The sequence below is a fragment of the Alosa sapidissima genome, chromosome 4 (genome assembly GCF_018492685.1).
Source record: "Alosa sapidissima isolate fAloSap1 chromosome 4, fAloSap1.pri, whole genome shotgun sequence".
In the NCBI taxonomy this organism is placed as follows: Eukaryota; Metazoa; Chordata; class Actinopteri; order Clupeiformes; family Clupeidae; genus Alosa; species Alosa sapidissima.
The window spans coordinates 8,510,683-8,532,880 of record NC_055960.1 but is presented as its reverse complement, the minus strand read 5'-3'; the positions used below and the strand labels follow the sequence as shown (position 1 = coordinate 8,532,880).

The following is a 22,198-nucleotide window of genomic DNA, read 5'->3' as shown; positions in this document are numbered from 1 at the left end:
TTGTGTCAAGGAGAGTGGCAACCCTAAGTCTTTCCTCCTTTTTACCAAATATAATTACTTCAATTTTTTCTTTGTTCAGCTGAAGAAAAATTTGAGACATCCAGGTGTCGATTTGTTCTATACACCGAGACATAGCTTCGTCACCAAACGACTATGGTCCTCTTGAATCTAAGCAAATGTGTGTCATCTGCCATCACCCATCTTGCAGTACAGCTGCAGTTGATGGAGGTTGTTTTCACCTGTTAAGCGTTGTGATTGTGTGGTCTTTTAGCCTTTAAGCGTTGTGCTGTGTGACCTTGTATCCCGTGTTGACCTTGTAGGCCGTGATCTTGTAACCCGTGTTGTCCCTGTTCTCAGGTACACGTTTGGGGCGCCTGTGCCAGGGAAGGCTACTCTGTCTTTGTGTCGAGAGACGGATATCCGAGGATTTGGAGGCGATGACGTTGATCCCACACAATCAGTATGTTGGGAAGAACTGGTGGAGGTAAAGATCTACTTCCACATCATAGTTATTCACTCTTCTGTAAATGTTGCCTCAATATGACTGATTTTGATATTAACGAAATGAACATTAAAATATAAATTAACATTTGTTATGTTTGCCACACATTTATTTCATTTCTGGCATTTAAAATGAAGTTATAACAGTAGGGATTAAAGGGCCAAGTAGACAGTGGTGGAGGAAGTTTACATTCTGACCTACAATTCTAGAGACTGTAATTCTGGTTATCTACTAGGGTGATCTGCTGAGTAATATCATTCAGCAAAACAGGAGAGCCTGAAGTTTAACGGGGTAGACAAGGGAAACGTCGGGTGGATCGTAATGCCAATTATGCTGATTGAACAGAAAAGTTGCTGAGAAAGGTGTCTTTATGATTAAGTTCAGTTTCACTTGCGCAGACGCATAGACATTGAATGAGCGCTCACGTTACTACCCCCCAATTGTAGGCTATGCATCTTTATTTAATCACACACAATTAAGGAATATTTCCTAATCTGGAAAATGTTACGTTTTTTCCGGCCACCGGTTCATTAATAGTCTACCATTCATTTGTGCCGCAAATGATCAGACGTGTGACAGAAGCATGGGCATAGCCTGTAACTTCGCTGATCCGCGGATAGCCCTAACGCTGCAGATAACAGACAGAGAAAGGCACAGAACACAGTTGCATGTACAGTGTAGCCATGGGTCTGGTGAATATAGCCTACCGAATGCAGATGGCTACAAGCTCACGCTTTGCCTGGTCTAGACTAGAAGCTTATGTTTCTAAGAATGCACGTAGCGCTCCAGAATCTTTGGTAGCAACCCCCCGGTAAAACAAACGTGTTTGTCAGAGAGAAAAAAAAAAACTGATCATAAAATGTATCGTAAAAAGGAACGATGGTGTTGTAGAAATGTAGCTGAGTAAAAGTACAGATAATTGCTGTAAAATGTAACGAAGTAAAAGTCAAAAGTATGCACTATAAATTTTACTTAAGTAAAGTACAAATACGTGGAAAATTTACTTAAGTACAGTAACGAAGTATTTGTACTTCGTTACATTCCACCACTGCAAGTAGACCATACTTGTCAACCCTCCTGTTTTTTCCGGGTTTCGGACCTATTTTAACTTTTTTCCCACTGCCTTCCCATCTTAATATTTTTTTCCCCGTAAAATATCCCATATTTTAATACACTCATAACATTAGCCCTACCACCGCACCTGTCTGTCTATGTAGCCTACTGTTGTCCTGTTGCTACCCCCCTTGCCCTTCCAGCGAAGCAGATGTTTTCAAAGCATTGTTTTGCTTGCTTGAAGGCGACTTGGTGATATTAGTCTATTTAAGATAACAGCGTGGTTGTTGTGAGCATGATTTTGATGCCAATCTGTAGGCCATGTAACGGTAGACCTAGCTCTACACCTTGTTTAGTTAGTGCAGCAGTTTTGTTGTCTGATCTTCCTGTTGCTATCAGCAAGAATTCTATGTTGTTGATCTTGTATTTTGGGTGAGACGTGGGGATCTCCCTTATTTTCAACGCTCAATGTTGACAGCTATGAAGTAGACTGACAAACACTTCCTGAGGCTGTGATGATGCAGGTTTGTGGAGTGTTTAATTGTAACTGTGCTTGTTTTATGCCCACAGATGGACAAGTCTGGCTGTGGCTGTTATGTATTCTATATGGCAACATTTACACAGCAAGACTTGAACCAAAAACTGAGGGATATTCTAATATTCAAGGCCACAGTAGTTGAAGAAGGAACAGGTAAGCTAAAGCGACCCTTTTGAAAACTGTTTGTCCACCAAAGGTGCCTTGTCTATATTTCATTTTGTCTTCAGGTATCAGTCGTTCAGAGGTCAAAAACATAGATTTGGACTTCTCTCTTGGGAAACTCTCCTTTGTTGATACACCAAACGTAATTGAGGACGGGGCAGTTATGGAGGGCAAGGTAGGTGAAAAGGTCGTCTCTGCAAACACATCTGCCATGCATGCACTAGAAGTGCATGCACTAGTAGAACCTGCACTAGTAGAACAACAAAAACTAAAAGAACTGACCACATTACTCCAATTCTTAAGTCCTTGCACTGGCTTCCAGTAAGTCACAGAATTGACTTTAAAGCTCTCTTGCTTGTTTATAAATCAGTAAATGGAGCAGGACCTAAATACCCGTCAGACATGCTTCAGCAGTACACACCTTCGCGTCCTCTCAGGTCCCAGGTGAAAAACCTGCTAGTAAAACCTACTGTTAGAACTAAACATGGTGAAGCAGCTTTTAGCTGCTATGCGGCTCAGCTGTGGAATCAACTTTCGGATGACATCAAAAAGGCCCCAACTGTAGCCAGTTTTAAATCTAGACTTAAGACCAAACTGTTCTCAGATGCTTTCTGCTAACTGTGCCAAGTTACAAATTCTGAATCTGCCTTGATAATTATTCTACTTTATCTTTTATTACTTTTTTTTTACTACTTTTGCCTTTGTTTTTTGCTTACTAATTATCCTTTATTTTTAAATTATTTTACCTTGTGTTTTATGTTTTCTTTTTATTATGATCTTTACCTTTTAACTATTCTTTGACTATATTGCCCTTCTATGCTTTTATTTGTTATTATTGTTTGGTTTTGTTTATGTAAAGCACATTGAATGACCTCTGTGTATGAAATGCGCTATATAAATAAACTTGACTTGACTTGACTAACCTTGCATGCAAAATAATTGCCCTTCTGGGACAAATAAAGTGTTACTACTACTTTCTCTGCAGATCAAAGCGACCCATTACAATGACACTGGCATCGCTGGGAGGATGGTCCATCTGTTCAAAGGTCCGAGATGGAATGCAGAACTTCTGCTGAACCTGACCACAGACTCCGTTGGAGTGGCCCAGTTCTCTCTCAACACAGCTCCTTTCCCAGGGGACTTTGAGCTCTTTGTAAGCTGGTCACTAGAGTCTTCTGGAAAAATCAGTGAATGCACTGCAGAAAAGCTACGTCTAGTGTCTATGTGAACGTGTTGTGTATAGATTGTGCACAAGCTAATGCTAGTATATTTGAGTCTCTGCGTGTGAGTGCGTGATGCGTATATTCTACACAAGCTACTGCTAGTGTAGTTGAATCTTTGTGTGAGTGTGTCATGTGTATATTGTACACAAGCTAGTGCTAGTGTAGTTGTGACGGTGCTTTGTGGAAGATCCAGGCATTCCTCCTTTCTCATCTCTAATGCCTCTTCCTTTCCAGGCCAGCCTAACTACAGACACCAACACATACAGACCATATAACACCCCATACTATGACTCGGCATCAAAGTCTGTGTCCAGATTAAGAACAGCATCTCCAGACTCGGCGTCCTCCAGCTCTCTGGCCATAATAGATGACAAAATAGATGATGCTCTTCAGTGTGGCAAAGACGTACCCATCACCATTAAGTACACCTTCACTGGGGAGACTTTCAACGCAGACTCTGTGGATGTCATTTATATGGTATGTGGAATACAGGTTCCATTACAGACATCTAAAGTCCTTTGAATACTTTGTCATTAGGTTTCCTTGTTTGTTGCAGGTTTTATCAAGAGGACAGATTGTTCATCATGGTTTTGCTGAAGCTTCAGTGAAGGGTTCTCCACCAGTAACTCTGGGTGAGGTTTCCTTCCAGTTGTCCGTCAGTGCTGAGATGGCCCCCTCAGTGCAGGTCCTGGCCTACTGTGTCTTACCCAGTGAGACGGTTCTGGCTGACAGCAAAACCTTCTCAACGGAGAAGTGCTTCATAAACAAGGTACCACACTACAGCATGATATTGTCATGGTAGCACACTACAGCATGTTGTCATGGTAGTGCACTACAGCATGATGGTTGTCATGGAACACACTACAGCATGTTGTCATGGTAGCACACTACAGTGCAATGGTGTAATGGGAGCACACTACAGCATGTTGTTGTCATGGTAGCACAGTAGAGCATGTCATGGTAGCACGCTAGATCAAGGTAGTGGAAAGTTGTCTTTGTCCTCCTCTGCTGCTCTGTGATTGGTTGATAATATGCTGTTGTGTACACAGGTGTCGGTGCAGTTCTTCCCCCCTAAAGCGGTTCCTGGAGAGAAGAGCTCCCTGCAGCTGTCCGCCCAGCCTGGCTCTCTCTGCGGCCTCAGCGCTGTGGATCAGAGCATCTTCATCCTGGAACCTGGGAAACGCCTGAACGCTGACAAGGTTACCAGCACCATGACGACATAGATCTGACCCAGAGGGGACTGGGCCTCTGACGCTCATATGTATTACTGCCCATTACTGCCTGAAGAGAGGAGGAGGAGGAGGAGGAGGAGGGGGGGGGGGGGGTGATGCCTGGAGAGAGGGAGGGGGGGGGGGGGGGGGTGGTGATGATTCCTGAAGAGGGGGGGGGTGATGGGGAGGAGGGGGGTGATGATGCGTTCCTCTTCCCCTCTAGGTTTTTGATCTGTTCCCGCCGATGGACTCATTTGTGGATTATGAAGTTGAAGATCCAGTAGAGTGTCTGAAAGTGAGACCGCGGCGATCTTTGTACTATCCTCCGGGACTCTCTGCAACTGATGCCTTTGCAGCTTTCCAGGTCTGAAAAATAAGCACTTGAACACAGAATAAGTCCATATCCTAATGTCCATAATATCTGTGAAGGAGGAGTCTATCTGCATCTGTGTCTGTTTTAGAGGTTGGGGCTGAAGGCTGTAACTAACCTGGTTTTGCGGACACCAGACTGCTTACTGTACCGGGGGGAGACGTACCACAAGGGATTCGGTAAGAGCACTTAAACATGAAACACACTGTAGACCTTGAATTGAGACACTGTAACCTAATTTAACAATGAGGCTCAATTTACTTGGTGTTTGTAGACCTGACCATTGACCAAGGCCTCTGATTGCTCTAATTAACACTACAGTCCTGTGTCAATGCCATCGCCATAGCAATAACAATGGCTCCCAAGCCTCTCCGAAGGCCTCCAAGCCATTTGTAAAGCAGAAGATGTTATACCTACCAGTCTAAAGCAGAGAGCAGTTTGCTGTGGATGGCAGTAGTAGCACCTTATTTCCAGATCGCGTAGCGTCACAGAGAGAGAGATATGGCACATTCACTGCCTTCAGATCAGCGTAGCGTCACAGAGAGAGAGATATGGCACATTCACTGCCTTCAGATCAGCGTAGCATCACAGAGAGATGGCACATTCACTGCCTTCAGATCAGCGTAGCATCACAGAGAGATATGGCACATTCACTGCCTTCAGATCAGCGTAGCGTCAGAGAGAGATATGGCACATTCACTGCCTTCAATATCAATGGGATCAGATCTCTTACGAAATTCTTACCTTTATGTCAGCAGTAATTGTTTAGGCGCAAACACAAATTCACCATTTAACAAGGGACATTCGAGGGACATTTAAAGTTTCCAATGTCGAGGGACATTTTCTAAATCTGTGAACCCCATTTTAATACCTTAATGCTGTCTGTGTGTCTGTCTGTCATTAAACAACATGTAAAGGATTTGGTCAGCGTCAGTAGGTATGGGCACTCTACCTTTCATGTCCACAGATGCAGGCAGACTATCACCTCAAGCCTCTGCTGCTGACATGGGGGGTTAATCGTGATGTGCACCGGTGCCCTGACGTGGGGGGGGAGGGGGAGAGACTGGGGGGGGGGAGCAGAGAGGGCAGGTACTGCATACTGCATACTGCACATGTTGTACGAGTTTGTTTCTGCTTGATAGGGTATCCGTATCGCAAGGTGGCCTTTGGAGTTGCTGGAAATGCTGCACCAGATGCTCCAGTGCCGGAAAGTGTTGGTGTGACTGTTCGTACAATCTTCCCTGAGACGTGGATCTGGGACCTGGCAGAGGTCGGGTAAGTGGCCATGTAGAATCAGGGATCCTGTTTCCAGCACTAGTCTCCAGCCCCATAACCAGCTCCCCATATCCAGCCCCATCACCGTTGCTCTAACGTTGCTCTAACGTTGCTCTAACGTTGCTCTTCACAGGGGGTCTGGAGAAACACAAGTCCCTCTCACTGTCCCTGACACCATCACCACCTGGGAGATGGAGGCGTTCTGCCTGTCCCCCCAGGGCTTCGGTCTGGCCCCACCAGTTCAGCTCACAGTGTTCCAGCCCTTCTTCCTCGAGCTCTCCCTGCCCTACTCCATCATCCGTGGAGAGACCTTTGAGCTCAAAGCAACAGTTTTCAACTACCTGCCCAAGTGCATCATGGTATTACAACAGTTTTCAACTACCTGCCCCAGTGCATCATGGTATTGCAACAGTTTTCAACTACCTGCCCAAGTGCATCATGATATTGCAACATTTTTCAACTACCTGCCCAAGTGCATCATGGTATAGCAACAGATCATGCTCTGAGCATAAGGACTTTGAACTTTCTGGTAGCCAAAGTGTGTTCTGATTGAATTACTTAATTAGCTGTGTGTGTGTGAGTGTGTGTGTGTGTGAAACTCGATTCCCTCTCTAGCTTTTTATTTCAACATACTGTATTCGCCCCACAGGGTTACATTGTAGAATCATCCGACGTTGGTATGAAACATGGTGCCCATGATTTGAGTCGTCTGAACTCTTTATTTTTGTGTGTGTGTGTGTGTGTGTGTGTGTGTGTGTGTGTGTGTGTGTGTGTGAGTGTGTGTGTGTGAAACTCGATTCCCTCTCTAGCTTTTTATTTCAACATACTGTATTCGCCCCACAGGGTTACATTGTAGAATCATCCGACGTTGGTATGAAACATGGTGCCCATGATTTGAGTCGTCTGAACTCTTTATTTTTGTGTGTGTGTGTGTGTGTGTGTGTATATATACACACACATATATACACACACACACACACACGGTATATGTGTGTATGTATGGCTCTGTAAAATACTGTGTACCGTTGCATCTCGTGTGTGTGTGTGTTAAACGAGTCCCTCTCTGGTAGGTCACAGTGACTCCAACCCCTTCATCAGACTTCACTCTGACCCCCTCCTCTGATGGCCAGTACTCCTCCTGTCTGTGTGCAGATGGGAGAAAAACCTTCAAATGGACGCTAGTGCCCTCTGTACTCGGTGAGTAACGCTGAGAGAGTTAAAGGAAAGTGGGTAACTTTATTAGACACTGGGACCCTCTGTACTCTGTGAGTAATGCTGAGAGCGTAGAGACACTGTAGTAGTGGACACTGCTGAAGCTGACCTGGGGAAACTTGCCTGCAGGAGAGATGAGCGTGACTGTGAGTGCGGCCGCTGAGCCGTCTCGGACTCTGTGTGGCAATGAAGTGGTGACCGTCCCAGAGAGAGGCCGCGTAGACGCAGTCACTCGCTCCCTCAAGGTCAAGGTAGGCATGCCAGTAGTCCTGCACAAGAACCTCTAGAGCTAAAATCACACTTCTAACATCTGTAACTTCTCTTTTGTAAGGCGGAAGGAACCGAGAAGGCAAGAAGTTTCAGCTGGCTCTTATGTCCAAAGGGTGAGCTCCAATCTTCTGTGTCTATAGTTCACGTGTTGTCCTTATGCATACTCTATGGAATGTATTAATAGATTCTTGTGTTAAAAGGAACCTGATGCTATTCTTGCATGCACTGTTATGTCCATGTATTTTGCCCAGACCTTTATTCATATTAGACCACTGGCCATTGGCCTGCTTGGCCCCCAACTCAGTTCCATGTTGTGTCCACAGGGGGCGCCCTGACGGAGGAGGTGGAGCTGACACTCCCAGGGGATGTAGTTAAGGGATCAGCCAGAGCCTCTGTGTCTGTGCTAGGTACCAACAGTCACATACAACACACGCTTCATATGCACAGCAGAGCCTTACATTGGCTGACTGACTGCTGAAACCCTAACCATGTTTGTCCAACACTCCATGCCTCCTGCAGGAGACATCTTAGGTCGTGCTCTGAAGAACATCGACAGCCTCCTGCAGATGCCTTATGGTTGTGGGGAGCAAAATATGGCCGTCCTCTCCCCAAATATCTACATTCTGCAGTACCTGCAGAACACTGGCCAGCTCACTGCAGACATTAAGGAGAAGGCCACCAACTTCCTCAAAAGCGGTGAGATGTTCTCTTCCTTTTGACAGTAGAGGGCAGTAGAGGGCACATGTCTATGTTCATTATTATGTATCCATCCTGGATAGTAAACCCCTGAACAAGATGGCACCTCTAACTTTTGAGTTCTGTGTGGTAGGCATGACTAATGACTATTTCCCATTTACCTTTGTAGCACCGGGTTGAACCCCTTTTGCCTTCAGAATTGCCTTAATTCTTTATAGCATACACTACCACTACCTCACGGGATCAAAAGAGTATACATACTTATATCTACCAGTCAAAAGTATGGACACACACACACACACACACACACACACACACTACATGGTACAACAATACCTACAACATCCAAAGTATGACAGAAGACAAAGCTCTCTAGAAATATATTATGACCATGTGTCACATTTCGTATTCTTCACTGTTTACCTCTATATCAAATTTGTTGATAATTGATTATTTTATTGATTTGATATTATTAAAGCCAACTTCATTCTTTTGAAGCAGTGCCTCCCTGTGGCCACACCCCTGGACACGCCCCTGATCTTTAGCAGTGCTCTCGATCACGTCTACATGCCTAAATGCATTGAGTTGCTGCCATGTGATGGGCTGAATAGATATCTGTTAATGAGCAGTTGAACACATGTGCCTAATACAGTGGCTGGTGATTTGGAACATAATAATGAGTAATATGGTTCTAATCAACAGGATACCAGAGGCAGCTGAACTATAAGCATCCTAATGGAGCATACAGCACGTTTGGAACAGGAGATGGAAACACATGGTGAGTCCATCCTGGTTCACAAAGTAAGACACCTGTAGACCACAAGACTCTTGATGTTGTTCTATCACATGCTTTTAATCTGGACATGGTTGATGTAATAGATACTGCATTCTCTGACCACAAATCGGTAACGTTTAATGCGCCGTTTCCCATGATTCAACACATGGCTACTAAAACATCACAGTGCCACTCAAGGAGGTCCTCCCCCTCTACGGCCTCAAATGCATCCTCTCCCCGATCTCTGCACTGAACAGGTGCTTTAAAGCTAATTGTGTTTCTGCATTAAAGCGTAACTCACCAAAATGCAACCTAGGGTCGTCTTGTGAATGTACCCGAGTCAAACTTTCATTTAAAAGCATAATTAGGACCGAAGCGCCACTTTTAAGATTGACAGTATTGTAATCGCCTTGTAATTATTGTATTGCCCTTTATACTGGAGTTGATGAATCATCTCTTGCAAGAGTTGGTACAAAACGCAACCGCTAGACTGCTTACCAGGACAAGGAAACGGGAACACATCACTCCAGTACTGCACTGGCTTCCTGTTAAATTTACAATCCAGTATAAAGTGGCATTGACTGTTTTTAAATCACTAAATGAGCGTGCTCCCGGTTATGTCACAAACATGCTGAACTTTTCCACTCAATAACGACCACTAGGATCTGCATCCCACGCAGAGCTGCCGAGCCAAAGCAAGGAGCGCAGCGGATGGAGTTTTGTTGGAGCGCTTTTTAATTTGGAGGCCGGAGCAGCCCCTCTGTTCCGCTCCGATTCCGCTCACACCAAGAGTCTGAGGCCCAAATTCACCCAGATTTCATTAGGGATGTGCCGATCCAGCTTTTTGCACTTCCGATCCGATACCAATATTGTAGCTTTTAGCATCGGCCGATATCGATACCGGCCGATCCAAGCATGTATTAAAGATTAAAGATATTTACTTATTTTGTTGTTATGCTCATGTTGAAAAGGGTTTTACTCTTAAGAACAACTAGCCAACTTAATTAGGTTAGTTTGAATAATCCACAGTGGTTGGTAATGAGAAGCTGACCTGTTTATTCTTAACAGGGTTAAATAAATACAAAATAATAAATAGTCAATTAACCACACAAACTGAATTGGCATCAGTGCTCTGCTCAAGAGTGTAAACCAAGGCTTAAAAAAGCCATCAGTGTAAACAATATTGTAAACAATATAAAATTACATATAAAAGCAACACACACAAAACCTGAGTAGAAAATAGTCAAATTACCACACACACTGCATTGGCTATAACAACCCAAATAACTGTCACGCCTTCTACAGTATTGCTATCTCCTCCACACTTTACTGCTCCATCTCCATACTCCAATTTCTACTGTTTGCCCTGGCTGCAGTCTGAGCATGATGGGGAGATTCTTCTTCACAAAGGTGATCATTTCAACATGCTCAGGTGTCAGCCTGCTCCTGTGCTCATCAATGATAAGTGAGACTGCGCTAAAAAGCCTCTCACTGTTGCGTTTTAAAAGCGAAACTGATGCCACAACTGGTCTGTGTTTGCTGAAGTAACCTAGGCTACATTTTTTATTACAGAAAATCAAGCAACATAGCAAGTAGGCCTATCTACACTATTTAGAGACAGGAGCTTAAGTTTACCGCGACAACAGCTGCCACTAATTCACATCGTCGTAGGCTGCGCTGATGCACAGACTAAACGGTAAAAAAAGTTATGATGGCCTACTGGAAGCTTCTGCCCTTTTGGATGTGTAGAGTTGTAGGCCTAGGTGCACTTAGTTGTTAGCGATTGACCAGGTTGCTTTTTGAAATGAAATGCGTTTGTTAGACTTTAATAGGAAAATTAAAGTGCGTGCTGTGCCTATACATTACACAACAATCTTAAATCGCGGAGATAGCTTTGCCTGTCTAACGAATGTTGTCAGCAGCAACATGCATAAGAGCCTTAATAGTAAGAGGGTCTCGCGGACACTCGCGGTCGCGGTTAACATTTAGGCTATATTAATTCAACTGACATGAAATGTTTGCTCGATAACTTTAAATTCTTAGTTGGACATGCACAGACAAGTGGGATGCTGGACAGGTCGCTAGGTGTGCTGAAAAACGCGGACCGGATTTGGGGGGAAAAGCTGAAAAACTGGAATGGATTACCTACATCGGTGCGCTGGAAAACACGGACCGGAGTTTTGAAAACAAACTGTATCGGGAGTCCGGATCGGGCCGATCCCATATTTTTTGCTAATATCGGCGGCCGATCCGATCCAAATATCGGATCGGGACATCCCTAGATTTCATGTCTTCGGAATGAAACCAAGACCGTTACATTTCAAAGATATTGGCCATAGTAAGTTCGTTAGGGATGGAGTTGCTAAATATTTTAGAAAGGAAACTGAATGTCATAGCCTAGGGCCTACTGTACAAGCGTACTATTCCTACAAAACAACTAGATACTAATAATGTAGAGCAAGAACATCCATGTGGTGGTTCCAGTGAGTAAACATTGATTTTGGAATTTAAGATGGTGTGGAATTTTGCGGAAACATGAGTGTTACGGAGAGCAAAAACGTGAGCAATTTGAATATGCTTCATATCAAGTAGCCTAAGGCTGAAGTATAACTTGGATGCTAAACCTGTGTTATTTAGGCAATTAATCCCACTGATCCTTTTAGTTTTAGGTTTATGTGTATTGACATTACCAAGCTTGTTCCTTGTTGCACTGTCGGTGTTGCATTATCTTTTACAATAAATGTTCTATGAGTGACATTGCCGTTGCTCTTAGATCTTTGGGATTTACGTTTTCTAAGGTGACAATTTGGCTTGTAGATTATTGCTTAGTATTATATTAGTAATAGTAATATTGCTTAGAATTGCTTTAAATTGCTTAGTATTATATTAGTAATAGTAATATTAGATTAGTGCTTTCAGTATCCATGCAACGCCTCTGGAACAGCTTACCACCGGAACTCTAATCGGCATCACCTGTGACTGTTTTTAAATCTCTACTAAAAACCCATCTCTTCAGCCCCAGCTGGGGCACCTGCACCGTACGGCGGCGGCCCGGGTCCGATTCCCGCCTCGTGGTCCTTTCCGGATCCCACCCCGACTCTCTCTCCCATTCACTTCCTGTCACTCTCCACCGTCCTATCATTAAACGCATAAAAAGACCAAAAATATATTTTAAAAAAATTTATTATATAATATCTAAAAATTTTTTTAAAAAAAACCATCTCTTCAGACTTGCTTTTAACAGCCACTGAGCCTGTGGAACTATGGATTTGATGCCACTTGTATTTTGTCTGTATATTTATATGTCTGTTTCTCTCGTTTTGGTTTTTGTCTGGAGGTGTCGGCTGTAGTTGATGCTTGAATCATCTTTTAAACTCTGTCTTTTTTAACTGTGAAGCACTTTGGAATGTAATGTGCTATAGAAATGAAAATGACTTGCATACAATGCTCCTAACCTTAGACCACAGCTCTTACCTCTGGACAGAAGCAAACTCAGCGTTGTGTCCATCTCTTCTCCCAGGCTCACTGCATTTGTGTTGAGGTCGTTTGGAAAAGCAAAGTCCTTTGTCTACATTGATCCAAAAGTTATAACGGATGCGAGCACTTGGCTTGGAGGAAACCTTCGACCAGATGGTGTTTTCAATATGCAGGGGAAACTCTTCAACAACAGAATGAAGGTCTGACCTGTATGATACTGGATGCTGAATTCTATTTCATTTCTACTGCTTTCAGCACCTGGATTTCAATCACATGCACGTGCAGGTCGAGTGTTTATATCAACAAAGTCACTCGTGACATGGGGTGACGCATGACCCCGTCCTGGTACTTAAGGTGTGCTCACCCCGGAAGTGACCTCTTGAAATCTTCTCGTGTGGAAGCAGGTTGTTTAGAGTGTTGGCATATTTTCGTGGACGAACGCTGGAATCTTTTCAAACCGTACAGTTGGAGCTGCGATTTTCTCGCCCTCTTATAAGACTGCGATTTGTCTACGTGACTTTCTATTATGATCGGTAAGTACACTTTTCTTTATTAATACCGTTACGAGTGAGCTCGCTCTACTGTGGCAACTAGGCCTATGTGGAATCGTTTGGGTGTTTTTTCGCCTTCTAGCGATTCAGGGTGCCTTAAATACATTTTTGTTTATTGAAATGCTTTCGCGGTCTCGCGGGCTTCTTGAGTTAATGACGGATCTTGTGTTTTCCGCAACATCTTCCTAAGTGAGTTAGAATTCAAGCGAATTCCGCTTTTGTATTGGAAGTGCTAATTTCACGTTTATGAGATTGTTTGTTCGCGTTTTCAAACGCTCTCTTCTGTTTCTTATTTCTAAACTAAGGTGGCGAGGTGAGCGCGTGTTCGCTCCTTATTTGCGCATATTTGTTTAGCCTACTGCGTTTGATAGCCTCCCTGATTTGTTGCGTTTGATTAGCCTCCCTGATGAACTGGAGGATGGCCACGATAAGTGTCCAAGCTGTCTGGGCATGGAACACTTAAGGCAGGGTTTGACAGACCAGGCTTGCATGAATTGCAGTTGCCTGAGCGTAGCTGCAAGGACTGCTAGGCTAGCCCAACTAGAATGGGGGTTAAACTCCCAACCACCCCCTGCAAGGAGCCGCATGGGATCCCCAAAAGCAGAAACGCAGAGCAGACACACGGGAGGCCTCTGCTAAGAGGAGGCTTAAACTCCCTACGCCAGATCCTTTAAACCAGAAGGTAGAAGACATGGCTTCGGAGTTCACTCAGATTAAAGCGATGCTCCTTAATCTACAAGGGGAGCACAGCCTGCTGGCGATCACGCAGCAGCCGCTTCAAGGTCTTCATCAGAGCAGCCCCCTGTGCTGTCCCCAGCTGGGGGTGCCCGAGAGGAGGATGGGCTCTCCGAGGCTCTGATAGAGAGCACATCGACGGTTGATGAGTGGGCGGATGATCTGGGAGATGTAGAGTCTTATGGCTCGTACACCCAGGATGCTTCTGGACACAGCTCACAGAAGGGCTCAGTTGCTAGCCACACATCAGCGATCAAACCCGCTGTGAAGATAGCGCTGGCACGCCTGGGCTTAGATGCAGCACCAGCGCAGGTAGGCCCCTTCTACTGCATCTTTTAGCGTGCCTCCTTCAGCTCCTTTCATTGAGGAGTTACAGAGATGCTGGGCTGACCCCAGACGTTTCTCCCATCTCCCCAGCGACTGCAGAACCCTGGCTAGTATGCAGGATGCAGCCAGTCATGGGCTGGACCGCATGCCGTTTATAGGGCCGGCACTTGCCGCCCTTATCCTTTCACCTGATGAGGCATTAAGGCCAGATGCACGTTGTCCCCGGCCACAGTGTCGCCTGACTGACGAGCTTATTGGGAAGAGCTATGACTCACCGGCGCGGGTTGCGCGCATAGGCAACTCAATGTCGCACCTTATACTGTCCCTGTCACAGACCCTCCAGTCCTCTGGAGCAGACCAGTCGGCAGAAGTGCTGAGTGAGGCCTCACTGAAAGCATTTGGGTACATGACAAGGGAACTGGGGAGACTAATGTCGTCCCTGACCCTGACACGGCGACAGATATGGCTGGCTCAGTCACCATTGTCTGAGCCCTGCAGGAAAGCCCTTTGTTGTCTCACGGTGGTTCCTGGACAACTCTTTGGGCCTGCCGCACAGCAAACGCTCGAACGCAGCCTACAGGTAACGCAAACCAGGCAGCAGTTTGCTAGCCTGCGCCGTGTATCCGTTCGGGGACAGAGGCCCGCTACGGCGGGTGATACTCTTCAGCCAATAAGGCGGACCTTTGCACAGGGGTCAACAAGGCCAGAGCGGTTTCGCCGGCCTGCTGAGAACCAACCCTCACAGGGAACGGCGCACGCCTGAATATTGCCCCTTTCGGAATAGGAGGGGGCGAGGAGGTAGACAGTGACGTCTACAGGCCGGCGGTCGGACGTTTCACCAGAGAACAGCTCAATTACTGGGAAGTGAATACAGCAGACCCCTGGGGTAGTGTCAACCCTGTCAAAAGGGTACACCATCCAGTTCAAGCACCGACCGCCGAGGTTTCAAGGGGTCAAAATGACTGAAGGACCAGGGCAAGGCTCTGGCCCTACGCCAGGAGGTTCGGGCCCTCCTGGAAAAGGGGGCCCTCCAGCAACTAGGGTCACCATCACAAGACTGTGGGTTCTATACACATATTTTTTAATTCCAAAGAAGGGGGGTGGACTTCGCCCCATACTGGATCTAAGGCTGTTGAACAGCCATCTAAAGGTATTCAAATTCCATATGCTTCACACAGCAGAGGTATTACAAAGCGTCAAGCAAGACGTCTGGTTTACAACCATAGACCTGAAAGATGCATATTTTCATATTCCAACTGCACTTCACCACAGGCAATTCCTCCGCTTCGCTTTCGAGGGGAGGTCTTACCAGTTCCGGGTCCTGCCATCGGAATCTCTCTGGCCCCCCGGACCTTAACAAGATTTGCTGCGGCAGCCCTGGCTCCGCTTCAAGGCAGAGGTATGCGCATCCTTCTTTACCTAAATGATTGCCCTTGTCTGGGAACAGAGAAGCCAGAGGCATTAAGGGACTCAGCCCTGCTAGTCGCTCATGTCACCAGGCTAGGGCTAACTGTGAATTTCGGGAAGAGCTCCCTAATCCCCAGCCAGCAGACGGTGTTCATTGGAATCGAAACTGGACTCGCAGACAATGAGGGCAACCCCATCTCAGAGGAGGGTAGGCGAGATTCTCCTCTGCATAGTGTGATTCAGGAGAGGCTGAGCTCTGACGCTCAGGTCCTTCCAGGCGCTGTTGGGCATGCTTACAGCAGCTTCTTCCGTAGTCCCCCTGGGCCTTCTTTTCTTTGAGGCCTCTCCAAATATGGATGAACAGGCTAGGGTTTCATCCAAAGCACCACAGGCACAGACTGGTGACCGTTACCACCAGTTGCCTAAAAGGGTTACAGCCATGGAAGAAGCATTCGTTCCTGACTGCCGGGGTTCGTTTAGGGATCATACCTTCTCGCAGAGAAGTGGTAGAGACCGACGCATCCCTGGCCGGATGGGGGGCTGTTTGGCAGTGCAGAACTGCCCAAGGCACATGGGACCCTTGACAGAGGGAACAAAACATAAATTTGTTGGAGCTACAGGCAGTCGCTCTTGCTCTCGAGCATTTCCTGCCAGTCTTAGCAGGGAGACATGTCCTTATAAGGACAGACAACATGTCAGTGGTTTACCATATCAACCACCAGGGGAGCACAAGGTCTCTAGCATCCCTGAGGCTGATTCAGCAGCTACTCTCATGGGCCTACCCTCGGCTATTGAGCCTGAGGGCAATGCACATCCCAGGCACACGGAATGTCACAGTGGACTTCTTGTCCAGGCAACACCCCGATCCAGGGGAATGGAGGCTGAACCTAGAAGTGGTGCACGCCATCTGGCACCAATATGGCAGAGCGGAGGTGGATCTTTTCGCCTCTCAAGCCACAACACACTGCCCCCTCTGGTTCTCACTCAGGGAGTCAACAAGCCCCTTGGGCCAGGATGCGCTGCCGCATGGGTGGCCCCAGCAGCTCCTATATGCATTCCCCCCACTCCCGCTCATACTACCCACTCTAGAGAGGATTCTCTGGGAGGGCCACCAAGTGCTGCTTGTAGCCCCCAGGTGGCCAGGGAGAGTCTGGTTCCCGGTGCTATGCAGCCTACTGGACGGACAGCCTTGGCGTCTCCCTGTGCGCATAGACCTCCTCTCTCAGCTGGGTGGCCGGATCTGGCATCCGAACCCAGCACGATTGCAACTTTGGGTGTGGCCTCTGAAGGGCCTGAACCACTGCTAGGGGCATGTGACCCTGCAGTGGTACAGACTATCCACAACTCACGGGCACCTTCCACTAATGCGCTTTACGCTAATAGGTGGAAGCTTTTTATACAATGGTGCCAAGAACATGGACAGGAGCTATCCTCAGTTTTCTACAATCGCGGTTTGATGACGGACTGGCGGCATCCACTATCAAGGTGTATGTAGCTGCAATATCAGCTAGGCATAACAAGGTAGAGGGAGTTACAGTGGGATCCCATAGTCTGGTGACCCGTTTTCTCAAGGGTGCTCAGCGACTGAGGCCCCCTCAAAGAAGGATGATACCTTCCTGGGACTTGCCGCTGGTGCTGAATGCACTGTGTCGGCACCCTTTTGAACCTCTGGGGAGGTCGGGATTAAAATGGTTGTCTTTGAAGACTGCTTTTCTCCTAGCCATGTCATTGGCGAAGAGAGTAGGAGAGCTACACGCGCTGTCTGTCAGCCGGGAGTGCCTACAATGGACTTCCGATGGCACAGGGGTGACCCTGTGGCCGAACCCGGCATTTTTACCTAAAACCTTCTCTGCAACGTATGCTAACCAGCCGCTCAGTCTGGGAGCATTCGAGCCCCCAGCCCAGGGAGAGGAACCGGGGCAAGGTGACATTCTTCTATGCCCAGTCCGAGTATTGAAAGCCTATATCGAACAGACCGCTGCCCTCCAGCAGTCACATTCATTATTCATCTGCCACACTGGACATGCGCGGGGCCTGGCTTTGTCCAAGCAACGGCTATCCAAGTGGATCGTGGAGGCCATCAGCTATGCCTACTCTGATAGTGGCTTACCGGTTCCACCTCGCGTTCGTGGTCACTCAACTCTGAGTGTAGCTGGGTCATGGTCAGTACTACGCGGAGTCCCACTTTCCGACATATGCATGGCGGCCTCATGGGCATCGACTTGCACATTTGCAAGGTTTTATAGGGTCAATAGCCACAGCCACCCTCTCAAGCCATTAAAAGGGTATGTAGATCTTCCTCGTGACCCTGTTGGAATTTGTCATCCAGGTGCTGAAAGCACCGCCTCTGGCGGTCAGTAGAAATGAAATAGAATAATTGTTACGTATGTAACCGCGGTTCTATGAATTTCGGATGACCGCCAGAGCTTGGCAGTCACTCGGAAGGCGAACGAGAAGATTGCCAAGAGGTCACTTCCGGGGTGAGCGCACCTTAAGTACCGGGACGGGGGTCATGCGTCACCCCATGTCACGAGTGACTTTGTTGATAAACACTCGACCTGCACGTGCATGTGATGGAAATCCAAAATTCATAGAACCGCGGTTACATACGTAACCATCGTTTTCAGTGTTGATGAGAGTTTTTCATTGTTTTATAGGGGGGTGTAAGCGATGATGTAACAATAACAGCTTACATCGCTGCATCAATGCTTGAGCTGAATATGAGCACTGTTACGGTAGGTAAATCTGTCTCAAACCATCTCCTCTATCAAAGGTTTCATTGAGATGCTTTATCTTTTCCATAGCTGTCTGAACATGACTAGAAAGTCATACCCCTTTTGTACCGCTCATGAGAAATATAACCTTTGACCAGAATGTTTAAAAAATAATCTATTTTTATTACTTCAGCAAGAAACCATGAGGTTCCTGAAGTCCTCCGCCAGTGACCGCTCCAACACCTACACCACCGCTCTGCTGGCCTACACCTTCAGCCTCGCTGGGGAAGCAGACCTCCGAGCTGAGCTGCTGAAACACTTGGACAGCGTAGCGACCTCTGCTGGTAGGACACGTTGTGCAGTGTGCCAGAACCGACATAGATGAGCAAACACGTGCATCTGCTGCCTTTATCTCCTACGGCTCATGTCTTTATCTCATACGGCTCATGTTTATCTCATACGGCTCATGTCTTCAACGAGAAGATATGATCACATATCGCCAGTACTAAAATCACTACACTGGCTCCCAGTAAAACAAAGAATTGATTTTAAAATACTTCTTATTGTTTTTAAATCATTGAATGGCTTAGCCCCATCATATATCTCTGATATGATCACTGCATATACTCCAGCCAGATGCCTACGGTCCTCAAGCAAAGGTCTCCCCGAGAATCCCGAGAATAAATACTAGTTCCGCTCATGGTGCTTTTAGTCACTATGCCCCTACTCTCTGGAACTCCCTACCTTCTGAACTGAAATCTTCCCAATCAGTGAACTCTTTTAAAAACAGACTGAAAACATATTTATTTGCCTCAGCTTTTGGTTAAAATTGAAGGTCTTTCCAAGTTGGTGTGGCGACTTTCATTTTTATTACTTTTATCAGAAATTCTTATTTCTAGTACCATTTTTTTATTTTACTATTAATGTGTTTTAATGTCTATTTGATAATGTTTTCTAAAAGCACATTGGAGTCTGTGTATGCATATGAAATGTGCTATATAAATAAACTTGAATTGAATGTCTATCTCCTACGGCTCATGTCTTCTCAGGGAGTCTCCTGCACTGGTCTCAGTCCTCATCAGAGCAAGCTGATTCCCTGGCAGTGGAGACGAGTGCTTATGTGCTGTTAGCTGTTCTCACCAAACCCGCCCTGACGGCTGCAGACCTGGGCTATGCTTCCAGGATCGTCAACTGGCTGGTGAAGCAGCAGAATCCGTATGGAGGCTTCTCTTCCACACAGGTGCTCCACACACCTTTCCTTTCTAAGCTGTTTGTGTGTGTGTGTGTGTGTGCTGACGGCTGGGTGTGTGTGTGTGTGTGTGTGTGTGTGCTGACTGCTGTGTGTGTGTGTGCTGACTGCTGGGTGTGTGTGTGTGTGTGTGTGTGCTGACGGCTGGGTGTGTGTGTGTGTGTGTGTGCTGACGGCTGGGTGTGTGTTCTCTCAGGACACGGTGGTGGCACTGCAGGCTCTGGCTCTGTATGCCACCAAGGTCTTCAGCCCACATGGCTCCGGCACAGTGACCGTGCGGTCAGCAGGGGGCGACACACACCAGTTTGATGTGAACCAGCACAACACACTGCTGTACCAGGAGAGGGCGCTGCGCCACGTTCCTGGGAAGTACAGCGTGGACGTGAAGGGCTCTGCATGCGCTTCTGTGGGGGTCAGTGGAAAAGAACTTGTTTCTAAACTATTGATGATGGATACTCTGTCCGTGACATTTCTTCACATCTCTCGCCCTCTTCAACAGGTCGCTCTCTTCTACAACATCCCCACTCCCAGTAAACATTCAACCCTGAGCATTAAGACTCAAGCCAAGCCTCTGACTGAGGGACAGTGCAACAAGGCCGATGGGCAACAGGCCTTCAGCCTCCACATCACAGTCCAGTATGTGTGTGTGTGTGTGTGTGTGTGTGTGGGCAGCAGGCCTTCACAGTACAGTATGGAGCTCCATGCAGCGCCTGCTTCTGCTCTCTTTGACTGAACTAGTCTGACCGCATCCGTTCTAATAGTTATTCCTCCTTTCTTGTGCAGATACACATCCGTTCTAATAGTTATTCCTCCTTTCTTGTGCAGATATAACGGACCACTGCAGAGCACGAACATGGTGATAATAGATGTGAAAATCTTATCTGGCTTCACTGCTGACGCTGAAAAAGTAAGTTGTCCCTCCTACATCTGTTGCTCTGTGTGCACCATCCATAATGTTGCTGATGGAGGCTGTGTTTGTGTGTGTGTGTGTGTGTGTGCACCATCCATAATGTTGCTGATGGAAGCTGTGTTGGTGGGCGTGTGTGTGTGTGTGTGTGTGTGCACCATCCATAATGTTGCTGATGGAAGCTGTGTGTGTGTGTGTGTGTGCGCGCACCATCCATAATGTTGCTGATGGAGGCTGTGTTGGTGTGTGTGTGTGCGCACCATCCATAATGTTGCTGATGGAAGCTGTGTTGGTGTGCGTGTGTGTGTGTGTGTGCACCATCCATAATGTTGCTGATGGAGGCTGTGTTGGTGTGTGTGCACCATCCATAATGTTGCTGATGGAAGCTGTGTGTGTGTGTGTGTGTGTGCACCATCCATAATGTTGCTGATGGAAGCTGTGTTGGTGTGTGTGCACCATCCATAATGTTGCTGATGGAGGCTGTGTGCACCATCCATAATGTTGCTGATGGACGCTGTGTTGGTGTGTGTGTGCACCATCCATAATGTTCTGTGTTTTAACAGCTTCAGGGCAGCATGTTTGTGGACCGAGTTGACAGGAAAGATGACCACATCCTTGTGTATCTGTCAGAGGTAAGGCCATCTGTAAGAATCCTGGTTTTCACTGAAACATGCTGCACCTACTTGCGCTCTGTCCATCTGATGTGATGTGTTTCTTTTGATTTCCAAACAGGTTCGAAAGGATATACCTGTTGACTACGAACTGACCATCCAACAGGATTTGCCAGTCACCAACCTGAAGCCAGCAGGGGTCAAGGTGTATGACTACTACCAGACCAGTAAGACTCCATAGACCAAGACCAGCATTACATATATGTATAATTACATTGCCATGGATACAGCAGTGCTAGTAAGCCCCTGACCAATGAAATCTCTCTCTCTCAATCAGGTGACCAAGCTGAGGCTGAGTACTCCTCCCCTTGTGCAGGTCAGTTAGTCTGCTGAGTCCTCTAAAGAATAACAACAGGTCCCAATATTCTATTTAACGTGTGTGTGTGTGTGTGTGTGTGTGTGTGTGTGTGTCCTCCCCTTGTGCAGGTCAGGGGACAGCAGAAGGAAGAGGTCATTAAGTGGAAATTATTTTGACATTTCAACTCTTTAACTTGCTGATGTGTTTGATTGTATATCTGTAATAAATACTGCAATCCTAGCATTTGTCTCATGTTCATACTGTTCAGAGGATTGTCAGTTGAAGACAATATGTTTATGAAAGAATATGAATGAAAACAGTATTACCGTACATCCCTGCTGAAAAAAACGGCAAGAAACCAGCTTCTGCTGGTCTTTGCTGGTTTTCTTCCAGCTATTGCTGGACTTTGCTGGTTGGGCCACCAGCTGGATATGCTGGCGTGACCATCTGAGGAAGTTGGTCATGCTGGTGTGACCAGCCTGTCTTGTGGGATACAGCTGGTGCAAGATGGTCATGCTTGTGACCAGTCTGTCAAGCTGGCCATGCTGGTTTGCTAGAATGACCAACATAAACTG

General features: G+C 46.6%; 1 protein-coding gene across 4 annotated transcripts in view; it reads left to right on the top strand.

Annotated features, from left to right (window-relative positions):
• The window catches only part of LOC121706373 (alpha-2-macroglobulin-like protein 1), a 41,337-nt gene extending 19,474 nt beyond the window's left edge, over positions 1-21,863 (top strand). For all 4 annotated transcript variants that reach the window (XM_042088016.1, XM_042088013.1, XM_042088015.1 and 1 more), the window contains exons 10-37: positions 358-484; positions 2,126-2,246; positions 2,321-2,430; positions 3,241-3,408; positions 3,713-3,955; positions 4,035-4,247; positions 4,528-4,677; positions 4,913-5,053; positions 5,151-5,238; positions 6,202-6,334; positions 6,468-6,693; positions 7,405-7,531; positions 7,676-7,797; positions 7,878-7,929; positions 8,140-8,223; positions 8,336-8,512; positions 9,215-9,290; positions 12,808-12,964; positions 18,442-18,519; positions 18,692-18,842; positions 19,548-19,738; positions 19,944-20,159; positions 20,247-20,383; positions 20,573-20,654; positions 21,218-21,286; positions 21,387-21,492; positions 21,603-21,641; positions 21,752-21,863. In XM_042088016.1, coding sequence (XP_041943950.1) covers positions 358-484; positions 2,126-2,246; positions 2,321-2,430; positions 3,241-3,408; positions 3,713-3,955; positions 4,035-4,247; positions 4,528-4,677; positions 4,913-5,053; positions 5,151-5,238; positions 6,202-6,334; positions 6,468-6,693; positions 7,405-7,531; positions 7,676-7,797; positions 7,878-7,929; positions 8,140-8,223; positions 8,336-8,512; positions 9,215-9,290; positions 12,808-12,964; positions 18,442-18,519; positions 18,692-18,842; positions 19,548-19,738; positions 19,944-20,159; positions 20,247-20,383; positions 20,573-20,654; positions 21,218-21,286; positions 21,387-21,492; positions 21,603-21,641; positions 21,752-21,783 — 3,616 coding nt within the window. In that variant the 3' untranslated portion in view covers positions 21,784-21,863. The remainder of the gene's footprint in view (positions 1-357; positions 485-2,125; positions 2,247-2,320; positions 2,431-3,240; positions 3,409-3,712; positions 3,956-4,034; positions 4,248-4,527; positions 4,678-4,912; positions 5,054-5,150; positions 5,239-6,201; positions 6,335-6,467; positions 6,694-7,404; positions 7,532-7,675; positions 7,798-7,877; positions 7,930-8,139; positions 8,224-8,335; positions 8,513-9,214; positions 9,291-12,807; positions 12,965-18,441; positions 18,520-18,691; positions 18,843-19,547; positions 19,739-19,943; positions 20,160-20,246; positions 20,384-20,572; positions 20,655-21,217; positions 21,287-21,386; positions 21,493-21,602; positions 21,642-21,751) is intronic.
• The last annotated feature ends 335 nt before the right edge of the window (positions 21,864-22,198 follow it).